At 41.2% G+C, this 25,790-nt stretch overlaps 1 protein-coding gene across 2 annotated transcripts in view; it reads right to left on the reverse strand.

Annotated features, from left to right (window-relative positions):
• Positions 1-258: 258 nt before the first annotated feature.
• LOC149218795 (uncharacterized) overlaps positions 259-25,790 on the reverse strand; it is a 133,332-nt gene continuing 107,800 nt past the window's right edge. For both annotated transcript variants that reach the window (XM_089384146.1, XM_089384147.1), the window contains exon 11: positions 259-766. In XM_089384146.1, coding sequence (XP_089240272.1) covers positions 618-766 — 149 coding nt within the window. In that variant the 3' untranslated portion in view covers positions 259-617. The remainder of the gene's footprint in view (positions 767-25,790) is intronic.

Consider the following 25,790-nt stretch of genomic DNA (forward strand, 5'->3'; position numbering starts at 1 on the left):
CTTATAACATCTTAAATGTATAATGTAAAATGTCTACTATTCAGAGAATTGTCTAAACATTAGTTACCAGTCATTGCAAATGACTGATGTTACAGAAAACGCTTTTTGTACGATACTAGGCCTAAATTGATATTCACGCTAAACTGAAACTCGGCCTGAAATTAAATCAGATGAAAGTGAGAAGAAAATATTTACTTTTCTTTCAGACATTCATAGCATTTAAATCAAATTGTTCAAAGATAAACAGTATAACTATCATCAACGAAAATTTACCTGAAATTAAATCAAATGAAAATGAGAAGAAAATATTAATGTTCTTTCAAAAACTCACAGCATTTAATCAAATTGTTCAAAGCTAAACAGTATCACTATCATCAATGAAAATTTACCAACAGAACTTCCTTGACACACTACTAGAGATATTTTTGCACAATCGTCAGTAGAACATATATAGGTAAAGTGACCAGAGGAGAATTCAACACCTACTACCATCATTCCAGAACATTTTGTACACAATTTTATGTCCAATAGAGGTGCAGAATTAATATGTTTTTCAATCTGAGGATGTTCATCTATGCGTGAACAATGTGCAGATGGTGAATAAATCCTAGTTTCTCTTATGCATTGCAAACCTCCAAAGAGGATCTGGCAAGCCATAACAAGCCAGGGTCGTTCCTTTTCAAGACTAAGCATGTTTCTGCAATTCCAATTTCATTAAATGTATTGTCCTCAGAAAATCCTACTGCACGCAGAACCTCTAGAGCAGCTGCAGAAAAATAATATTGAATTTAGATACTAGAAGTACTACAATAAAACCATACAAATTTCAGCAAATCAATCACACAAAAGAGTTATCTGGCACCTCTAGAGCAGCTGCAGTAAAAGATTGTGGAAATTTAAATGCTAAAGGTATTACAAATAAAACCATATAAGTTTCAGCAAATCAATCACACAAAAGTTATTTAGCAGCAGGATATGAAAGACATAAGCCAAAATGACAGATATCCCTCTGCCTAGAGTATGAAGGATCCTCATAGACATAACATCACTTTTACAACTGGTCCTCCCCACATTATAATAACATACAGTAAACAAGGGTTTAGGGTCTAAATGAGTTCCACAACATCACACCTGCAATATATAGCAGTCTAAACATGTTACAATTTGGATCTTTGTCAGTCATTTTTTCCAACCATTTTTTCACAAAATCAGGATAAAAATTTAGAAGAATTGTTGAAATTGCATATAGTAATTGTTGAGATTGCACAAAACAGATGCTATAGAGGTTTTTTAGAGCACTGAATCCATTTCTACAATCAAAAATACAAATCCAGCAATGAAAAAATGTGATTCCAGTAATTCTTCTATAGACCAATTCTGGTAATGATTGCCCAGAAAAGTCCAAATCACAGTAGACTTCTCCCCATCAATACAGATACTACTTAACCTATTAGAATGAGGTCAGCTGATTTTGATGGAGTCATTGCAATCAAGAACCATTCGGAAAAGATCATTCTAACAAGATCAGTAATTGATTTTAATTATAAAGCAACGCTCAACATCAGAAAAAGGCCATGTAGTGATTATTATGTGCATCCTTCAAAGTTCCATTCACATACATTCCATGCATTATAACTTTTAGGTTACTCTGGAAGTGTTTAAACCATTTTTTGGGTTGCTTCATGAGATTTGGGGTGCATGGTGTATATTCAACCCGTAGATGGTCCAAGATAAATTGGCACATGGGAGATGGTTTGTGATGAATATTCACACTGGAGATAGCTTGCTCAAGGGTCGTTTGACCTTATTTGGGCGCTTGATTGGCATTCTTCCCTAGGGCATCGGAGTCCTCTTGTCTCTTGATAGATTGGGAGATATCCTTCATGTGGCCACATGCAGAGAGGCTCGCTGGATTCAAGAATGGCCTACTTAGGAGGAGCATTCTGCATCTTGGAGGAGGACATTAGCCCCTAGGGCCTAGATAGTGTTAATTTTTCCTTGAACCTAGCACTTAGCAATTCACTAACCTAGTAGATTGCAGATCTATTGAATGAAATCACAGCTAAGTTCTTAGCTTAATTCGCGGAAACCCATAACCAATCTCAATCACAATGACACAAACAGATTATGCCCAATCAACAAGTCTTGTTGGAATTTTGGGTAGCTCGGAAGGTATTTCTGAGAAGGATACCGACCAAGAGTGGCGTTTTGGACCAAAGACGTGGGTTTAGGACCAAAAGAAAAGAATTATTTATTCTAAGAGTTGAGAAGTGAAAACCCTAAGTTCTAGTGGTTTCCTAAATGACCCTAGGGAAAGGATAAATAGAGGAGACCTAAGAAGAGATCACACACACATAGCAATCTTATCTTGTGGAATATGTAGCCCAAGAGGAGAGCCACAAATCTTCAAGGAGAGGCTAAGTGGATTTCTTTGTCTAAAGGAAAGTCGAAATGCATCTATTGAAGGAGTTGAATTCTCTGTTTGGTCAATGAAGAAGAGGTTGGACAAAAGTGTTCTTTGTCTGCAAGTTTAGAGGTTGAAGAGGCCGAAGTTTAGATTATGATCTGAGGAGGTTATATCCCAAGAATGGGACCAAAGAGACCTCAGATCAGTAAGCTAGAGAGGCCGCAAGACCTTTGTGTTGTAGACTGATAGAAATGAATTTTGGTACCTATGTTAGGGTCTGATCCTATAGCAAAGAGAGGGTTGAAGCACTAGTGGAGGGACGTAAGACCTCAGAAATGCACAGACAGACTGAGAAAGCTCAACAGAGATTCGTAAAGGTTCATATTAGGCCATAGTGAGGCTAATATAAGCCAAGATTCTCCTAAAGTTGCATGAAAACAAACAAAGGGAGTAAGGGGCTACTATGTGTAGAAAGATTGTTGAGATGTATTCGTAATGACTGTTCATAAATGAAATTGTGAACAGTGTAATTTAATGGCTTATATGCAGTGATCTAGGAGGGTTGGAACTATAAAAACTGCTTCAAATGAGAAAACCGAGACTTGAACCCTAGACCAAGTCCCCTTCCAAGCACCAAGTCATCCCTCCAAGAATCCCTTCCAATTAGATCAAAGATCAGCCAAAACAACAAGGACCAATTCTGCTCCAACCAGCATCCAGCTTCAACCTCAACCCCTAGCTTCAACCTACAACTTTTGCCCTACAGAAACCCTATCTTCTTTGCACGTGTGAAAGCAAAATAGCCCAAAAACAAGATTTCTTCATTCTTCTTGAGATCTTCATGCCTTCTAGACCTTCGCACTTGCTTCCTTGATGTTGCCAACTTCATATCGAACTTCTTGATGACAGAGATTGAATTGGTGATCAAATGAGGTCGATGTTGCTTCTATTTCTACACATCTGAGGGGTTCAAATTCCTTTATTTAGGCTGACTTGTCATTTCCTGGGCCGACTTGTGCTTGGCGGTTTCTGGGACTTTCTAGACTCAAAATTAATATCTTTTACATGTTACACCTTGCCCAATAGGGTCCTATACAAATGATAAAGTCTTTCTTTACTCAAGAAAAATATTCTTTTCACATGACAAACCCTAGAAGCATGAAGAACATGCTTAACCTAGATGACCACCAAATGGAGCATGAAATCCATGCTTAAAAATAATATTTTTCTTTCTTCTTTTTCTTGTAACATAAGATATATATAATGATTTGAGTATATTGACAATTATGAAGACGGAAACTAGTTACATTTTCCAACACTCCCTCTTAAATAGGGAGGTAGTCATAATTGTACTTTTGGTACAAGGTTACTCTCAAACTGAAGAGTTCTCATAAGAAGAGTCAGATTATTGGCAAGCCATCTTTAAGCATCAACATCATGACCAACATTGTCAACATAGTAAGGCCTTAACTTGACAAGCTATTTCTTATACAAGAGCATAATGTTGGGAGGCTTTACATGAGATACCACACTACCTCTACAAGGCACATACCCCATCTGGATGTTCACTAGGTATGTCCTTTCTAGGACTATTCTTATCTTGGATTCCCAATCCTCAAAGAATATTGGTCCTCTTCGACCACTCTTGTCTTGGATACTTGTCCAATCCATTTCCTATCTTGGATTTTCTATCCTCGAGGAAATCACAAATGCTTAACCAATCCTCCACCATTCTCCCTTCATGGCCTTCACTTAGACTTATGGTTTTTAGTCCTAGTCAAGTGCGTGACACATGAAGAAGAGAATACAAATGTGATGTCCATCATTACTCTCTCTCAACCAGAGAGTAGATTCCCATTCCCTTTTGATTAGGGAATAGAACTTTGCTCCTATTTAAGGAGACTCCTTTACTTCCTCTCAAATATAGAGATCCCTAGCTTCCTTCTAATTTGGGAAGTCATCACAACAAGCTTTATAGCTTGTCTTCATAAATGTATCAGCTACCAATTCTTCATGGAGATAGTTGCATGGATCCCTCTTTCCTTCATATCATTATATCGAACTTTCTTCTTTCCAAGATATTATGGAGCCATCCTCTTTCTTTAATCTTGTGACAAGGTTAAGGCCATCAATCACTTTCCTCTGGTCATCATCAATTAAGGCATTATATTGAGCCTTATCAAACTTCAAGCTAATCATAGCTCCCTCTAAAAATGAGAGTGATCTTTGTTGATGTAGGAACATGAACATCATGGTTATCTTCTTATATTGCTACCTTTCAATCCCAAGGTGTTGATGTGAACACCTTGACTACATAACCCTAAAAGGATTGTCAAGACCATTTACTCAATCCATATATTCTTTGAATCGAGCTCAACACCAACAGTTGATCTTGCCTCAAATATCATCATGTATTTCTGCAATATCCTTCCAGGTAGCAAAACAATATGTTAGCTTGATAACCAATATCGAAATATTAAATATCATATTTACCTTATCATGATGGCCCTTTCATTGAAGTATTTGCTTGCTTGAGTCCTTTGAGATCAACATTCTTTCGTATGATCCATCTCCATGCATTCATCTTAATCAAAGTGCCCGTGGATTGAACTTGATTACCAAGTTACAATATCTTCCTTGGAGTTGTCATTGTTAACTCCCAATCTTTATTCCGGAGACTATACTTGATGTCGATCGATATTGTATCTATATCATGCAATCTTGTGAGAGAGTCTTGATCTCCATCCTTTCCAAAAGATGTTAAATTTCTTCTTTCGAGCATCATGCATCCATATAGAAGGCTTGCCGAGCACACTTTTATATCCAACTCTTTCTACTAGATTCTTGTAGATATGAACATTTTTGTGAAGAGTTACTTACAATATGCATACCTTTTCTTTTCATAAGATCATCTAGCCATCCCTTCTGAATGAGCTTGCTTCTTGTATCTGTCAAAGATAGGTTTCCTTTTACCAGAAGTAGAAAGATTTTCATTATGCCTTTCATACTGCAACTTGACCATCTACATTCCTTCATCCTTTAGAAGTATTGCTTCCATACTAGATGGTGTTGAAGAATCTAGGGCAATGTAGGTTGGTGAGATTATTTAATATTGTATATAATCTCCTAACAACTATTTTTATTAATATTTATAACTTATTCTTAAACCCCTTATAAATTTATGAAGTATTCTTAACAATATATTACTATTATTCGTACTCCTAACAACTAAATTATAATATTAAATCATTCCTATCTACCTTTTTAGAATTTTTATTTACATGTTTAACTAATCTCCAACGGCTAGTTTTCAACAGCTGACCTTGGGCAATGATGCATCCTTGCTATTTATTCATGAAGATTGTATGATTTTTTCACCTTGTCCTGAGGATGAACCACATTAGTTGGTTTGAAATGTCGACCAAATCCTAATGATGTGATTAATCCGAAAGACATTTATCTACAATATGGATCACAAAAGTCTCAGATCTAACGAGATTCTTCTAGTCATGATAATTATTTGTGAAGTGTTTTTAACTTTTTCTTATTAGCACAATTCTTCACTTGTTATTATTAGAGTGTGTCTTCTCAATTCATCAAAGAGTTACCAAAACAAAAGAGACAAGGACACAAGATGTTGGCTTTCCGCCAAGGCCAAAACCTCTCACTCTTTGACAGGAAAACCCACACAAAATTCTTCTTATAGAGATTCCAATTGACGAATACCAAGACCATGACCCTTCTTTGCAAAATGACTACCTCTAACATAATGTTAGAACATGCTTGGATGAACTATATTATGCAATATGGTTCCAAACTTCTCATTTTCTTTAAATTATATGATCTTTCCCAAAGCAAATTAAACAAGTAGAGTCTAATTATTCTACTATCAGGTGCTTATATCTATGATGCCATGCCTTTACAAAAAAACAAAACTCTTCTAGAGTAAACAACAATACATGCTACTCTACTTTCTACTCAATAAAATAAAGACAAACTTTATGCGGGACCTAACAAAGATGGAGCTTCCTTCAATAGTAGAGATCCTAGGGATCTTCTCCTTTCGACTTCTCAAGTTCTCCCTTTTCTTCAGCTATGTGAGCTTCACTTCTTTCCTTCCTTTTGTTATTCACCTTCTTTGGACAATCCCTCTTAAAGTGTCCATACTCATTGCATGCAAAGCATTGAATCTTGGACATGTTTGTCTTCTTCTTGGACTTTCCAAACTTCCCTTTCCTCAAGTCCTTGGTTCTTGCGATGAAGGCTTGAGATCTTTCATTTGATTCAGTATCATCCTTCTCCTTGATCCTGGATTCTTCCAAGATACATTGAGCCCATAATTCATCGAAGGGTGTAACATCTTACTTTGAGTAGATACTAGATGCAAAACTACTCCAATCAGGTGGCAAAGCATTTAGTACATAGATAGTCATCTCGGAGTCTATAACAGTTTCCCCACGCCCTTGCAACTAGGATCTTATTTGTGAGATATTCATGAGATAGGTGGCCATGTCTTCATCCTTTGATTTCCTTATCCTGTATAATTGATTCCTCAAGGAAATCTTTTGACCTTGTGTACTTATAGAGTACAACTTTACCAGCTTATCATACATAGCCTTTGATGTCTTCAAATCAGAAATAAAGTGAACGAGATGATCTTTTATAGATTCCACGATGATTCTTTGAGCTCTTACTTCTCCCTTCTTGTACTTTGCTAACTCTTGTGTATTTTCTTTGCTTGGTTCAGCTACTTCTCCAAGGACATACTCCATGACTTCATTCTTTGTTAGTGCCAAGTCAATCCTTTTCTTCCAAGCTAGGAAGCTTGCTGATCCAAATATTTTGTTGCTTTACTTACAAAATGTAGCCATATGATCTGTAGATCAAGACATAGAAAACAATCTAACACTTACTTGTCAACCAAGTGTCCTCCTTTAATGAGATCTTGATGATGATGTCTTCTTCAATGAAGGCTTGATTAGTAACCCTCCTCCTAGATCAATAGGTCTTCTTATTTCCTTGTGTCCTTATGCAAATGATTTCCCTTGACAAGCAAACCCTTCTTTGTGTCCTTCAAGTCGCCTTCTCTTGTTCACCTTAGCTCTAATTCCATGTTGGAGAATGCATTAGGGCAGTTATTAATTCAATTTCTCCTTTTTCCTTAATAGCTGCTTGTGAACTTTATTTATCTTCTTGTGTTTTTTTATTAGGTCTTTTCATCACACAATTATCAAGAGAAAAACAGTAAAGGCAATGGACACAGAAATTAGGCTCCAAGCCAGGGAAAAACCCCTCCAAGAGGAAAACCCATAAAAACTTTTCTCTTCTTATAGAATCTGCTTCAAATGAGAAAACCAATACCCAAGCCCTATACCAAGTCCCCCTCCAAGCATCAAGTCATCCCTCCAAGAAGAGTGAAAACAACAAGGATCAATTCCACTCCAACCAGCATCCAACTTCAACTACGGCCCCAGCTTCGACTTGCAACTTTGTCCCTGCAGAAACCCTATCTTCTTCGCACGTGTCAGAGGAAAATAGCCCAAAAACAAGATTTCTTCATTCTTCTTGAGATCTTCATGCCTTCTAGACCTTCACACTTGCTTCCTTGATGTTGTTAACTTCAGATAAAACTTCATGAAGATAAAGATTGAATTAGTGATCAAATGAGGTCGATGTCGCTTCTATTTATACAGATATGAGGGGTTCATGATCCAGACTTATGCAGGAACGCAGCAAAATACATAAACACAGAGATGCAACAGAAATAATACTTCATTTTATTAATATCGAAGAACTGAAATATGCTTACATACAGAATGGAAATAAACTAGTTTTGGCGATGGTAGCTTATCTCTGAGAAGAGTTGTGGCGGCTAAATGCCTCTGAACTGTGTTAAAATGAGGCTCAAGGGCCTTTTTCTTATTGAACAACAAGGCAAACCCTAAAGAACCAAAACCCTAACCCCAAGAGATGAAACACCAAGAGTTTGTGGGATCGTAACTTGGTCATGTGATCTCCGTTTGGCGCATACAATACCTCGTTGGAAAGATATCTCTAAGTACTATAGGATTTTCCACAGTCCCTTGCCTACGATTGTGGGCCTACCGCGGACCTCAAAAAGAATAACATTCAGGGGGTCAAAACAGCTCCGGAAGTTCAAGACCCGAAACACTGCTAAAAATAGTAAATGTTGCTATAATTAAGGAAACAGATGAAACTGACTAGAGGTCTAGGTGGAATATGCAGGTGGCCACCAATATCCACCTAGATCAAACCTCCCCCCCTTAGGAAGCAATGGTCCCCATTGCATGCAGAGCCTCCATGAGGTGAGGAATTTCTGTTGAACCTGGTACCTGGTGAACCACTTGCCCTGGGGAAGGAATTGGCCTGCTTTAAACATTCGATTTAGCTGGATCCTCTACTGGCGAGTGTTCTTAATCTATGTGTCCATGATCATGTCAGTTGTGGCTTTCTCAATGCAACTTGGGTTGATCTCTGTTGGTGTCAGCTACTCCATGACGTCGAATGTGTCCAACAATGGAGGAAATTATGGTCGCAACCAGTCCACATTGAATACTGGGAGCAGACCAACAAACGATGGAATGCTGAGCTCGAAGGCATTTTCCCCTACAGCCTTGGTGATGGTGTACGACCTATATCGGAGTGGGCGAATCTTGCGGTGGGGCCCAGCGAAGCGCTCCTTCTGCAAATGTAACCAAACTTTGTCGCCCACCAGGAACTTGTGTGGCACTCGATGTTGATCATGACGTTGCTTGTACTAAGCATTGGCTCTGTCCAATATGTCATGGACTTGTTGACGCATGTGTTGAATGCGCTCAATGAAGTTGTTAACCCGATCAGCTTTGGACTGGACATGAGTCAAATCTGCTTGACCGGACAACTCCTGAATCTGCCTCTTAATTTCATCGTTCTCCAGAACAAAGCATCGATAGATCGGTCCATTGGGTAGCGACGCGCCTGGGGTCAGATCGATGGAGTGCTTGACTTGACAATGTAGGGGTACCCTTGTGGGTGAGGTGAAGATGTCCTTGTACTCTTCCATGACCTTGTCCATTTGTTGTTGTCGTGCGGAGGAGCCCTGTCTGGAGGTTGTGGATGTGGCCACTGTCTTCTTCTTGCCCTGAGGACGAATCATAAGGAAGATAAATTCCCTAGTCTGGGAAATGATCTTATTGCATTGCTTCGTAGAGGTCAAAGAGATGGCAGTAAGCGGTGCTACCTCCAGTATCCTATATAACTTACTGCCTAAATAAATAATGACAATGCGAGGCCTAGACTCATACACGACATGACGCTTCCACAAGTATGGTTAGCCTAATAATACCTCACAAACTTCAAGAGGAGCAACATCACACAGTACCTCATCTGTGAAGGGGTTGATGTTGTAGGGAAGGCGACACTGTTGGCTGACGTGGAGATCTAGCCCTTGGTGAAGCCACCCGATGTTGTACAACTGCGGGTGTGGTGTGGTCAGTAGACCCAACCGCTTCACGACCTCTGCTGAAATGAGGTTCTTTTGGCTCTCGCTGTTGACAAAGAACTACAGTGGAGAACCCTTCACCCACATCTGTGAGTGGAAGAGCCAATCCCCCTCCTCTGGATCTTCAAGCTCAACCTTCTGGATCTTGGTGGTGGCAACGGTGGCACTAGGCTCCGCATCGATAATCTGCTTCCCTTTGTCATTCCCCTTTTCGGTTTCTGACTCAGAGTCGGAACATGCATCTGATTCGGAAATCTTCAACTCGGCCATCAGTGACTGCTTGCTCGGCACTCACTTGTGTTGTGAGTGGGGCTCTTATGTAACTCGCACCATTTCCCTGTGTCCTTTGTCTTTGTGGTGTTGTTCTTTGCTTGCGGCTTCGGCAGGTTGCCTTAGGTCGCCTCTCCTTGACTTTGTCCTTTGTTCTGCGGTTTGGGGAGCCTTTCCCTTGCTTCAAATTCGTAGATCCAAAGTCTCGCTTCTTTTGTTTAAATTTTTGCTCGATCTTGACAATGTATCAATAGGCGGCACCAAGTGAGGAGATGTCCAAGAACTCCATCTCATCCTAGATGTACATTTGTAGACAATCGCGGTACTTGAGTACCAAATGCCTCTCAGAATCCTTGATACCCAACTTCGTGCAAAGGGTATGGAAATCATCTGTGAACTCTGGCACATCTTGGTCCCTTCCCTACCACAGCGTGGTCCACTTTATGTATTTATATTCATAGCTCCTGAAAGGGTAATATTGTTCCTTAATGGCGTCTCGAAAACAATTCCAAGTGGGTGCGGCTGAAAACATTGAGGATTCCCTCTCATCCTTTTGTTTATAGTAGGTTTCCCACCAGTCCTTGACATGTGGGGCAGCTTGTGAAGTGCAAAAGTAATCTTTTCCCGATTGGAAAAGTCATGAACCGGAAAATATTCTTCCAACAAATTTAACCATCTATCTACAGCTCTACATCTCTCTCGCCTTCAAATATGGGAATGTCAAAGTTAACTTGTACCTTAAAAGGAGTGGCGCCTCCAAAGAGGCTGCTGGATGAAGATGCGTCACCTGTGGGTAGCTGCCAAAGGATCTGGGCAAAGTTATCCATCATCTCATTCCTCAAACAATATTTTGAAAGAATCTCCTACCCCCATCGTCTTTCTTTTCTTCTACCATGGGAGGTCGTCGGGGTTTGTAAGGCTGGTCTTGCAAATGTTCAACCAGTTCGAGCCTTAACTCCTTATACCCTAACCTCGTTGGGTACATGCAAAAAAAAAAGGCACACTGATCTAATACCACTAATCCGGACTTATGGAATGCAACAAAATACAGATATAAACACAGAGATGCAGCAAAAATAAAACTTCATTTCATTAATATCAAAGCACTGAAATATGCTTACATATAGAATAGAAATAAACTAGCTCAGGAAATGGTAGCTTATCTCTGAGAAGAGATGTGGCGGCTACATGCCTCTAAATTGTGTTACAATGAAGCTCAAGGGTCTTTTTATTATTGAACAAAAAGGTAAAACCCTAACCCTAGGAGATGAAACGCTAAGAGTTTGTGTGCCCCATTGAGGTTACTTGGGCATCCAACTTCCCGGGGTCGTAATTGGGTCATATGATCCTCGTTTGGTGCGTACGATACCTCTTTGGAAAGATCTCTCTGAGTACTGCAGGATTTGTCCGAGACCCTTGCCTACGGCTAGGGGTCTACTGCGGACCTCAAAAAAAATGTTGTTTAGGGGGTAAAAACAACTCTGGAAGTTCAAGACCTGAAAAACTGCTAAAAATATAAATGTTGTTATAATTAAGGAAACTGACGAAACTGACTGGAGGTCTAGGTGGAATAGGCGAGTGGCCACCAATATCCACCTGGATCAATTCAAATTCCTTCTTTTAGGCTAACTTGTCATTTCCTGGGTCGACTTGTGCTTGGAGGTTTCTTGGACTTTCTAGACTCACAATCAGTATCTTTTACATGTTATATCTTACCCAATAGGGTCTTATACATTTGATAAAGACTCTCGTGACTCAAGAAAAATATTTTTTTAACATGACAAACCCTAGAAACATGAAGAATGTGCTTGACCTAGATGACCATCAAAATGGAGCATGAAACCCATGCTTAAAAATAATATTTTTCTTTCTTTTTCTTGTAACATAAGATATACATAATGATTTGAGTATATTGAGAATTATGAAGACCAAAACTAGTTACATTTTTCAACAGGAACATTGTGAGTAGTAGAGGCTTTTGGAGTTGATAAATACAAGAAATTTGAAGGATTTGAATTATTGTGAGTAGCAGTATATGACAGAGATCTGGAAGGAACCAGATTACAATGTGTTAGTGGCAAAGAACAGGCCACGTGTCAAGAAAATGGACTGAAAGGGCTAGTGGTGAAAGGACATCTTTAGCAAGTTATGTTTTGTTCTTGTATTCTTATTAGGCATATTGCAGATCTGAAGCAGCATATCACGAGCGCTAATTTGTATATTATGTATACTAGTTGTACTAGTGATCAAGGACCATGATCCCTGGTACAGGAGCCCCATGATTCTTTTATCGATGGACAGATAATATAATCAATCTATGGGCTCAAATCTTTGTGTACTTACTTAATTTCACTATTGAAAATTTTCGTTGTGCAAAGTGCTAGTAAGTTGGGGGTCCCTATTGTGTTTGCATGCGTGATTAGCCTTAAACCAGATCTAGGGCCTAAGGAAAATTCAAATAATCTTCATTAAAATTATTAACTTACTTGGGCTCTCATCCTAGGATAATGACCCAACTGAGAAAATTACAGAAATACAATGCTTTGGATCTGATCCAACAAACCAGCTCTAAATTGGTCCTCGATCTCCTTGATTGATCTCCAACGTTGCACCCCACCTACAACTTCCTCAAACCTGGAACTCTAAAGAATCACACTCCTCACTTGAGAAAATCCCTCTCTCAAAAGTTAGTGCCATTGTATACTGTGTCTTTCTCCTCTCCTTAGCCTTACTTTTATAACTTTACATTGAGCTAAATCCCTAACCCTAATCTATAAAGTGATTAGCGATCGATATTAGATCTTGCCTCACGTGAGATCAACGGCTAAGATTAAAACATAATCATTAAAGTAATTTTCTTTGCTTTTCCTAAGTTTCTTTAGCTCAATTAGCCAACATAATAATTATGTGTTTTTCCAAAGTTAAAACTTAGGCTAAGTAACACTAGAAACTTGCTCACACTTGAGCAAGTGCCTTATGGAAATATTGGGCGACTTCTTGAATGCCTAGACACTTAGGCCTATGCAAATTACATACTCGAGCTTCAAACATCAACACTCCTTGGCAAGGGAGGTACTTCTACCCCCTAGAATTGGCTTCGATCCTATAACTACATCCACTTTAGCATGGATATTTCCACAATCAATAAATTGTTGTTGATGAAGACTTCTGGAGAACTGTGTCTTGTGATCATGGGTTTGCCCAACATTTCGAGTGAACCCTTCACCCATATTCAATTAAGCTTCAAGTCCCTGAAGATGGGTGAAGGGTTCACCCGAAATGTTGATCAAACCCATGATCACAACACACAGTTCTTCAGAAGTTTTCATCAACTATATCCACTGCCATGGTTGCTCCCTCAAGACTGGAAGACTTCCATGCATCTAGTCTAGAAACATGCTCGAAGTCCTACTCCCCTTGGACTAGTTCATAGAAGCCTCCTGCTACCCTTGGACTAGTTCATAGAAACCTCTTGTTCCTGAACATCCTATAAGGTCATCTCATACCAAGAGACCTTCTTGACATACATGAAAGGATTTGCTGACTGCTCCTCCCCACCTGAACCTAAGGGTTGACTCCCTTTTCATTGCTCAATCTTTGGAGCTACATGTTCCTTGTTCTCTGTCATTGCTCTGCTTTTCTTTGTGGCCCCTATGTTAAGTCCTTCTAGCACCCACAAGAAAATTGTTGGTTTATAAATCTGCAAATATCATCCATGTAGATCTATCTCAGTCTTTTGAGACATCCACTAAATAATTCGTTGCCAATCCCCCGATTGTTATGGTCTCCCTCTCTCCCTCTGAGAGCTGGCCTCCGCCAATCCTATTGGAAAACCCTACTAGTATTGTCCTTCCTACCATGCTCTCTTGGCCACTACCAACTCATTCCTGCTGCAACAAATCCCCTACCATTGACTTTTCGCTAGCCACTACATCTCCAAACTACTATGCGTAGTTTCTTGCATAATTGGCCCATTTGCATCCCACTCAACAATCGGTGTTGGCTTCACTGCAAATCTAGATCTCCTTTGTACCCACACGCCTACGGCTCAATGCTCTTTTTGCATGCAACTTACTTGGAAACACTACCCATATCACTCTCTACATACCTGGTAGTACCCTGCATCGTCTCTATATTGAAATTGTTTCCCCTACTTTGTTGCTCGACCCCTCTATGCTTGTGTACAGATGTCAAAAATCCCAATTGATCCTCCACGAGCCCCACCATACCACAGTCCTTTATCGCTGCCAACTCTACTAGCCTACCTCACCTTGTCCATCGACTACCTCCCATGTTGCCCTATCTTCGTTGCACACCCACAGTCCTTGACCTCGTTGCTCCTGGCTTTCAACTCGTTTTCTTGTACCTTGTACCATGCCTCTACTCCATCCCACAACCTCAAACTATGCCCTACTACCCCTACCAGTTTCACCTTCCACCTTTGCTTGTGTGTTGGATTGACCCACAACCTGCCTACCTACTTGTATTGCCTCCCCTAATGTTCAATACGATGTCACTCAGCCCCAACATTACCCACGACACACCTAGATGTAGGTTGTTAGCATGTTCGTTGGTCTCGCGAAGGTCAACTTGTGGCTCTACCTATGAGTTCTGTCTCTCGATCAATGTTCCTTGTTGTCATTGGAATTGTGCCTACAACCTTCGTCTTGTGCAGTCTACTGCCTTGAACCCTCAGGCCCAACCTCCTACCGCTACGCAAATCCCATGCCCTACAACCACCTCTAACCAATCCCTATCGTTGTTGTCATGGTCTAGTGGGCTACCGGCCTCTACTTTCCACCTAGTGGTTATCTATTGTTGCTACTGTCAAGCTCCACTGCCCTCCTGATACCCTTGTCAACATATGTTTGGGCTTTTGTTGCCAATCCTTCTCTGTTAACTCAGTCAGTCAACCTACTCCACACCTTCACCTTAATTTGTATGGATGAACTCCTCTTGCAACAACATCCTCCTGTATGGTAGCTAGGTGGTTTGGTCAGTTGGTAGCTACCTTATTAGCCACTTCAACTGACAGCCCACTCAAACCTCCAGCCCTCTTTTTTTTCTTTTGCTTTTTTTAAATTTTAAACTTTTGAACTCAACCTTTTCACTCAATGAGTGTACGGATTCCTGGTTGTTGTATGGTCGACTTCCTTCAACCTATAAAGCATACTATCACAACCAAACCTGGCCCCAACAATCCAATACAAACCTGACTTTTGCATGTTTCATAAATCCGTTTTCAGAGCTTCTTACTCTGATACCATGTTAATTTTTCCTTGAACCTAGCATTGGGTAGATCATTAACTTTGGCTTCTGCATGATTCAGAGATCAGTTTGACTAGTTTCTTGCTCTAATACCATGTTAATTTTTCCTTGAACCTAGCACCCAACAATTCATTAACCTAGTAGATTGCAAATCTAATGAACTACAAGAAAATTTTCACATAACCAATCTCAATCACAATTGTTGAAATTCCCTTGTACCATAGGTCTAGTCTATGTCTGGACTAGAACATAAGCACACACTGAAGATACTCAAATATGAAGCACTTTGCACATCGAATTATATCAGCAATGAAATCAACAATGGTACACAAGTATTTATGACCCAAAATCTCATTTCTCATTAATCCATCAATAAGAAAACATTAAGGCTCCCATACCAGGGATCATGGCCCTTCATAGACCCTAATACAAATACCAATATACACAGTATACAATAAAATACAACTAAGGCTTGAGGTCTAATCTTTCAGACCCTCATCTACCCATAAATACAGAGACAAAATAACTTGACTTGTTGGTTGACACACCTTAGCAATCAGCCATTTCAGTCCCCTTGTCCATTGAACCTGGTTGTCCTTTGGCTCAAATCTTCACACAGTGATCAGCTCCCTTTAGATCACTATCAAATTCTTGCTCATATGTAGAATGCTCCTTTAGCCACTTGTACTAAACTAGCATAGACACCTTCTTTAATGTCTTCCTTTCTCCAACATACTTCACTTTTATCATGGTTGGCCTACTCCTTTAGGCCAAACACTTCAGCCCTCTTAGTTTGTTAAATTTAGATATGTTCTATGCTAGAGCAATTTATTTCAATTTTCATAGTTAGCTCAATATCTTTACCAGATTAGCAATCAAATCAGCATTAAAGTAAACTATAGATAGAACATAAATATAAATCACAGAAGACAAGCCAAGACAAGAGGACACAAGATGTGGCACTAGCTAGGGACAAACCCCAATGTGGGGAAACCCTTCATCAAATCTTCTTATATGATCTTCAATAGTTCAGCAGAGAGAGAGAGAGATAGAGATAGTACATTTACAACAGAAGTCAACACTTTGACTTATCTAGATAAGAGCATAGATCATCTCCTAGGATGATGATACATGAGATCAGTTGAAGACATGCTACTTCAACTGATTCTCCAAGGTGACTCCTTCACCTATCATAGTGTTGCATCTCGTCATCATGCTGCACCTCACCGTGCTGCACCATGTTGCACCCATCATCACAATGTTGGACCTCATGTTGCTGTTGTCCCAGTGTTTAGCACTGTTGTACATAGTGCCACTGCTGCACCATGCTTATTGTTGTCCCAATGTACTTGCTACACTGTACTTGTTGTTGTCCATGCTTTACCATGTTGTTGCTGTCCATGATTCTTCATGCTTGCAGCTATCCCATGTTGCAGTTGTCCCATGTGTCACCAAGCTTGCAGCTGTCCTAGTGTCATTGCAGTTGTCCCATGTATAAGCTTGTTGTATTTAACTGTTGCATGAAGACATGTAGCATCCAACCATGTAGCTGCATCATACATAGAGTTGTACTATGCATCATACCATGTTGCACCCTTTTTACATTATGCTGCATTGCTACCCATCATTATATGTTGATAGCACTATGTTGTACTATGTATACAGTTGTCATATACTATGTTGTCTATGTCACAACATTCATCACATCAGGCTGCAGTCCTTTGGGGTATTCATCACTCCATGTTGACCCAAACATGTGGCTCCCACACGTTGTTCCAAGTCTGATCCAAATCTGGTCCATATCCTTGACCCAATGCACTTCTAACACTGCTTCAAATCAACTTGACACTTTGTTGTTCCTGACTGTTCTGTTTAGGGCAATTAGGCATACTGCTATAGCCCTAAGTTCCTCTCAACAGTCCTTGAATAGCCCTTCAAAAAACTGCGGACTAGGCAAGGAGAGATGCTCCTCCTCCACGCTGAAGGTAAGGGCTCAAGACAGCCCTCAAATCTGCCCACGCTAGGTTTGTTGTAGTGGTATGGCATGTGGCCTACCACACAACACTATTGTTGTTCACGACACCCTCCAACAATGATACAAACCATATGTTAGCCTTTAAACAAGCTAACGTTCAGCTCCCAAGGCCTCGACCTAGCACAACAAGCATCACGACTTCCTACAACAAACTTCAGACTTTGTTCAACCCATGAAATAATCCTCCAACCCACGCTGCCCTAGCCAACCATGTTGTGTCCTCAAAACAAAGATCTCCCTTTAGACCTGTGGCTAGGGATAGGGCTTGAACGTATAGCAGTTTAGGGCATATAGTAAACCCTTATAGGACAGCGAGGGACCCTACTTCAATCTCCTTCATGACAGCAGTGAGGGTCTCCCTTTGACTGCATAGAGCCTTCTTTGATTTACTGTGTTAGGGCTTCTTCATCAGGGCAGCGTAGAGCCTTTCTCCATTAGGGCAACGTTATCCCTTAGGATCTCTTCTCCTACTAAAACCCAAAGACAAGTAGAGAGGAAGAGATCCCAAGTGTGTGTAGAAATGACTTGAAGGCCACCTCTATTTATACTAAAACGTTGAGCACAAGTGGGGTTTATTTGGTTGTTGGTCGACCTTGACGAATTGTCCCATAACACTAATAAATTCATATCTCCATGAATACTTATCGAAATCAGATGATCTTTAGATCAATCCTACCCCTCTCGATGAGAGGGATCCAAGAAAAATATCAGCTGCCATTAATAAGATGACCCACATAGAGTTTGGCCCTAGTTGCCAATTTTAACACTCCCTCTCAACTAGGGAGAACTCCATCCATTGATCCATATGTCTAACTATACTATCTCTGCCATCAGTGCCCTGCACTGCTCTGCTGAGCTATGCTCTATTGAACCATGAAGAAAAAGAATTGATCGAGAATGTCTCATACCATTCTCTACTGACCCGAAGTCAGTTTCATTTGAAGAGAGTGTGTCATATCACTCTTACTGACCTGAAGTCAGTTTTATTGATCCCAGATCAATATCACAAGAGTGTCTCAAACCACTCATACCGATCCCAGATCAGTTTCATTGATCCCAGATCAATGGAGGTCATCCTAGCATAGGGAGTACGATAGATACTACGATGCGTCCATCGATAGTACTACTCTGGTCCCTAACCCCATTTCCCTGCTCATTGATCAGATGAGAGGTACTTCCCATGAGTCCCAGACTGCATGGGTAGGATGCCTCGACAATCATCCTATCCCAAAGTTGCCACGGGGTATCACAGGGGAAGGCTGAGCCATTTACCCTATACATAGTGCACCATTAGGGGAGGGTGAGTTGCCCTATGGTCGTGCGTTGCTCCAGTAAGTACCCCAAGCCCCTCAGAGCTCCCAAAGCTCAATGCATGCAACATGCAGGACCCTTTTAAGAAGGTCTCTCAGCGACACCAAGTCATTCGAGAAAGTCACATGTTTGACCTTTCCCGGGGGCTTTGTCAAAATGTATGCCACCTGTACATCAGTCTCAATGCGATGGAGCCTCCTCACTCATCGATTTACCATATTCCAGATAAGGTAGTATCTAATGTCTATTTGTTGGAGCAACATTGAATACGGGATTCCTCAACAATCGAATCCCCCCTGGTTGTCACAGAGGATCACAATGGTATTCATCATGTGTACAAACAGCTCACTGAAGAGCTTCCACAACCAGGTAGCTTCACACGAGATCATACTCGTAGCTATGTATTCGGTCTCGACGGTGCTTATAGCAACTGACTTCCACTTCCTGCTCATCCATGATATCGAAGCAAAATCCAAAGAGAACCAGCATTGAGAAGTGCTCTAGTGATCCTCCACATTGCCTGCCCAGTCAGCATTTGAATAATCATGTAGCTTCATATTTCCGGCAATGTATCTCAATCCATGAGAGATTGTGCCCCGAAGATATCTCAGAAGATTCTTGGTACCAATCCAGTGAGGCTCAACCAAATATGAGCTCACCATGCTAACTACAAAACATATATCCGGAGGAAAGTTCACCAAGAACATCAATGCAAATGATTTTATGAAACTCAAAGGCATTTCCCAAATCTTGTCCGACATCATCACCATATAACTTCTAAAAGTTAAGATCCTTGAGGTAGTCACGAGCTTGCAATTTACCATTCCACATCCGGAATCCAACTCCCTCTTACTTCTACAAGTGAGAGGGTCAGCACCTATCAGAAATAGATCGTTCTTAGAAGGTGTCGGTATGAGAGGTCTATCACCCACAACCATCAAACAATGGTTTGGATTGGCTTCACTCTTAGTGAATCTCAGCTTCATTTGACAGCTATCAATCCTCTCATATCAAACCCGAGGCGATTTGCTTCAAGCCATAGAGGGCTTGAGGGCTTTCTTCCACCTTTATACATGAGATTCCTGATCATGAATCTCAAACTCCTCGGGTTGTTCCAAACCTGTGGACCTGCCACATGAGGGGAATGGTCACCTTGTAGGATTCTCCTTCAGTACATCATAGACATGTACCTTCATGCTCTTCTTGAATTCAGGCATCCCTGTCACCATTGTACTCACATCGGGTAGGGCCCCATAAGTAGACCTCCGGTGTTATAGATGAGGTATGTCAATTGACATGATCCCCAATGGACCATCCTGCAACTTGATACAAATTGCCAACCCTGAACCCATGAGAAAAAGCATCTTTTGAAAATTCTATTTTCAAACACATACCTTTCCATCGATGAATGCTTCCCTGTAACCTTTGACTTCCATTGCCGAAATGGACACCAGGTTCTTCTTGCGATCAGGTACATAAAAGAGATTTTGTAGATGAATCGAGTTACCCTCATTCAATTGAGGGGTAACATTTCCTACACCCTTTCTGGGATAGGTGGCATCGGCTCCAAGTATAATCCCACAGTTGTTTCCATCTCTATCAAATTAGAGAGAGCACCCTTCTATCTGGGGTTCCTTTCTTTCTTTGAAGAGTCGACCGTTTCCTTGATGACCTACATTACCTGTCATTCCTCTGATCATTGAAGATGTCCCTGGAATGATTGTTATCTTCATCAAGAGATGTGTCCCAGCCATTTGGACACTCCTTCGCATAATGGCCGAACTTATTGTAAGCAAGGCATCTACCTTTCCTTTCACCCTGAGATCCAGACTTCCCATTGAAGTGATCTGTAGGTAGGCCATCAGAAGCTTCCACTGTGCCATAATATACTCTACTTCGACTTCACCCTTGGTGAATTTGAAGAGGGATGAGGAATCCATTGATCCTTTTGTCCTTTCCCAACTGTCTTCGGTGATTTCTCTTTCACTCTTGCTTGGGCATTGTCTTCACCTCACCTCTGATACCATGTTAAATTTAGGTATGTTCTCTGCTAGAGCAATTTATTTCAATTTTCATAGTTAGCTCAATATTTTTTCTAGATTAGCAATCACATTAGCATTAAAGTAAACTGCAGATAGAACAAAAATATAAATCGCAGAAGACAAACCAAGACAAGAGGACACAAGATATGGCGCTAGCCAGGGACAAACCCCAGTGTGGGGAAACCCTTCGTCAATTCTTCTTATATGATCTTCAATAGTTCAGCTGAGAGAGAGAGAGAGATAGAGATAGTACATTTACAACAGAAGTCAACACTTTGACTTATATAGATAAGAGCATAGATCATCTCCTAGGGTGAGGGTACATTAGATCAGTTGAAGACATGCTGCTTCAACTGATTCTCCAAAGTGACTGCTTCACCTATCATAGTGTTGCATCTCGTCATCATGCTGCACCTCACCGTGCTGCACCTCACCGTGTTGCACCATGTTGCACCCATCATCACAATGTTGGACCTCATGTTGCTGTTGTCCCAGTGTTTAGCACTGTTGTACATAGTGCCACTGCTGCACCATGCTTACCGTTGTCCCAATGTACTTCCTGCACTGTACTTGATGTTGTCCCAATGTACTTGTTGCATTGCACTTGCTACTGTCCCAATGTACTTGTTGCACTGTACTTTTTTCTGTCCATGCTTTACCATGCTGCTGTTGTCCATGATTCTTCATGCTTGTAGCTGTCCCATGTTGCAGTTGTCCCATGTGTCACCGAGCTTACAGTTGTCCCACTTGCAGCTATCCTAGTGTCATTGTAGTTGTCCCATGTATAAGCTTGTTGTATTTAACTGCTGCATGAAGACATGTAGCATCCAACCATGTAGCTACATCATACATAGACCTGTACTATGCATCATACCATGTTGCACCCTTTTTACATTAAGCTGCATTGCTACCCATCACTGTATGTTGATAGCACTACATTGTACTATGTATACAGTTGTCATATACTATGCTGTCTATGTCACAGCATTCATCACATCAGGCTGCACTCCTTTGGGGTATTCATCACTCCATGTTGACCCAACATGCAGCTCCCACACGCTGTTCCAAGTCTGATCCAAATCTGGTCAATATCCTTGACCCAATGCACCTCTAACACCGCTTCAAATCTGCTTGACACTTTGTTGTTCCTGACTATTCTGTTTAGGGCACTTGGGCATACTGTTGCAGCCCTAAGTTCCTCTCAACATTCCTCGAACAGCCCTTCAAAAAACTGCGAACTAGGCAAGGAGAGATGCTCCTCCTCCACGCTGAAGGTAAGGGCTCAAGACAGCCCTCAAATCTGCCCACGATAGGTTCGCTGTAGTGGTATGGTATGTGGCCTACCACACAACACTATTGTTGCTCACAACACCCTCCAACAATGATAAAACCATCAGTTAGCCTTTAAACAAGCTAATGTTCAGCTCCCAAGGCCTCAGCCTAGCACAACAAGCATCACAACTTCCTACAACAAACTTCGGACTTTGTTCAACCCATGAAACAATCCTCCAACCCATGCTGCCCTGGCCTCCCATGTTGTGGCCTCAAAACAGAGATCTCTCTTTAGCCCTACAGCTAGGGCTAGGGATTGAACGTATAGCAGTTTAGGGCATATAGTAAACCCTTATAGGGCAGCAAGGGAGCCTACTTCAATCTCCTTCATGATAGCGGTGAGGGTCTCCCTTTGACTGCGTAGAGCCTTCTTTGATTTATTGCATTAGGGCTTCTTCGTTAGGGCAGCGTAGAGCCTTTCTCCATTAGGGCAGCGTTATCCCATAAGATCTCTTCTCCTACTAAAACCCAAAGACAAGTAGAGAGGAAGAGATCCCAAGTGTGTGTAGAAATGACTTAAAGGCCACCTCTATTTATACTAAAACGTTGACCACAAGTTGGGTTTATTTGGTTGTTGTCCGACCTTGACGAATTGTCTCATAACATTAATAAATTCATATCTCCATGAATACTTATCGGAATCAAATGACCTTTAGATCAATCCTACACCTCTCGATGAGAGGGATCCAAGAAAAATATCGGTTGCCATTAATAAGATGACCCACATGGAGTTTGGCCCTAGTTGCCAATTTTAACATAGTTGCCCACCTAGCATACACTTAGCCTCGCTATCCAGACTTTGGCCACCACCCAAACTTACTATCCAGCCTTCCCTAGGCTTTAGCAATCCTTGTCCAAACTTCAGCCATCCTTTGTTGTTTGCTACAACACCCTTTTCCAAGCTCAACTAGCCCTCGACCTCTCAAAAAATTCCTCAGCCAGGCTGATCATCACATCTGAGGCCCTCAGTCTATCTGTCCACACTTCAGCCTTGTTTCTAAGGCAATATCAGTTTGTAGTAGCCTCAGTAGTCTCTGCGGTCAGCCTTCATCTCCTTTGTCCAGCACACAGAGCCCTTTCCAGAACTTGATTATCCCTCATATCCTCTCATAGATAGATTCAGCCATGAATCTACCTTCTGTGGCTGCCCAGTCAGGCACTGTGGCCCAGCAGCCCTGTGGCCTACACAACAGAAACAATGGAACTTCTTCAACAGCGAAATCTCTCGATCCTACTCCATGGATCAACTACTCTCTTCGTCAAACCTACTCGTCCTCCTCTTACCTGGCAGAAACACAACCTCCCTGGAATCTTTCTCACACAAATGTACATCCTTTCACACTTGTGTCTAGGCCACTCCTTTGGCCTCTTTTATTTATACTCTTCCCTAGGTTATTTTAAGAAACCCTTAGTCCTTTAGGGTTTTAGCCACTCAACCATTTAACAATTAATTAGAATATAAAATTAGTTATCTGGGGTCCCAAACCCACACCTTTGGGTCCAAAACCCCAACTTTGGGTACTTTGCCCAACAAACTTACTTTTGATGGGTTTTCTCCACTCGGAAATACCTTTTGAGCTACCAAAATTTCAACACTCCCTCTTAGTGAGGAAGGTAGTTCCATCACCCATTGAAATATCCAACTCCATGACTTTCCTTGCATGCCCATGGTTGTCCTCGTATGTGCCACATCTTCTTTTGTACTTGGCCAAGATTTATCTTGCATGGTGCAGGACATTTCCTTGCATGCTCCATAACTATCCTTGCATGGGCTACAACTTTCCTTGCACCACAATTAGTGTTCTCACATGGTTCGTGACTGTCCTTGCATGGGTTGAAAACTCCACTCTCTCGCTTGAACCTAACGATACATACTTACACTGGGTGCCTGACATTCCTTCACAGTCTCCCTCTAAAGCTAGACTCCCTCTGAACCTACACAACCTCAATTGGCTCACTCTACTTTCCCTCCTAGAAAGTGTTGTTACTAAACATGTGTCCTTCCAAAGTCAATCCAAACCTGTGGTCGAACACTGGATCTAATCCACTCTAGACCACCACAACTCAACTTTGCATAAGTCCTCATCCTCCTAGGTCAAATACCTCATGTGCACATGGCTCCACTGTCAGATGTGCAACTCCACAACCCAATGAAGATACAATCTCTTGATCAACCTGCCATCCACATGGAGCTATTAAAACAGTTAGAAACACTCGTGTAAAAGAATATTGAATGAATTAATTCACAAAGAGAAAACAGCTCAATGATAATACAAAGATATTTACAATAATAGAAACATCAGGTTTCTATGTACAAACAGTTTCATCTAAGAAACTGCTAAAAGAATAAAATTAGCAACAGCTAGAAGACTGAGCATTAAATACTAAATAGACATATTCTAATACCCTCCCTTAATGCTCAATCTATTTACAACACCAATAGACCCTCGGAATTTTACAAATTTATCAGGACCAAGCGGCTTGGTGAAAATGTCGGCGGGCTGCTCTGTTGTGGGAACATATTGCAACTGAACTGAGCCGTCTTCAACCAGCTGGCGAATGTAGTGGCAATGAGTTTCCACATGCTTTGTTCGTTCATGAAAGACTGGATTCTTGGCAAGTTTGAGCACTCCCTGATTATCACAAAACAAAGAAGTAGGCCCTGTCTGGAAAACATGCATATCTGCAAGCATACGGCGAAGCCAAACTGCCTCACAGGATGCCTTAACTGCTCCCCGATACTCTGCTTCTGTTGAGGAGAGAGCCACTGCCTGTTGCTTCTTACTAGTCCAAGTAACAGCACCAGATCCTAGACTAAACACATACCCAGCTGTAGATTTACGGTCATCAACCGAACCGGCCCAGTCAGAATCAGTGTAGCCACTGAGAATAGGATTGGAGCTGCGAGTATATAAGAGGCCATAATCAGAAGTACCACGCACATATCGTAGCACCCGCTTTGCTGCTATCCAATGATCAGCTTTAGGAGCTGACATAAAGCGAGAAATGTAGCTTACTGCAAAACTGATATCGGGTCTGGTAGCAGTAAGATAGATGAGACTGCCCACTAATTGCCTGAATAAAGTTTCATCCACAAGGGGAGAGGATGACTGTGCTGAAAGTTTGAGCCCTGGTTCCATAGGAGTCGTGGCCGGTTTGCAATCCTGCATTCTGAACCTTTCCACAAGATTTTTGGCATACTTGGATTGAGAGAGAAAAATCTGATTTTCAGTCTGCCAAACTTCAACCCCCAGATAGTAATGAAGAAGTCCCAAGTCTGTCATCTCAAAAGTTCTGCATAGATCTTGTTTGATCCCATGGATCAAATGTGCAGAGCTGCCAGTAATGATAAGATCGTCCACATAGACAACGACAAACAAGATATCAGCACCAGTATGCTTGATGTACAGGTTTGCATCAGATGGGCTCCGCTGAAAACCCTGATCTGTCAGGTACTGATCAATTTTCATGTACCAAGCCCGAGGAGCTTGTTTCAATCCATAGATTGCTTTAGCTAACCGACACACTTTTTGTTCTTGACTAGCAACCTTGAATCCTGGAGGCTGCGTCATGTAGACTTCTTCCTGAAGATCACCATTTAGGAAAGCACTCTTTACATCCATC

Source organism: Pinus tabuliformis, chromosome Q, assembly GCF_031772625.1.
Source record: "Pinus tabuliformis cultivar Carrire ecotype Pingquan chromosome Q, CPIR1, whole genome shotgun sequence".
Lineage (NCBI taxonomy): Eukaryota > Viridiplantae > Streptophyta > Pinopsida > Pinales > Pinaceae > Pinus > Pinus tabuliformis.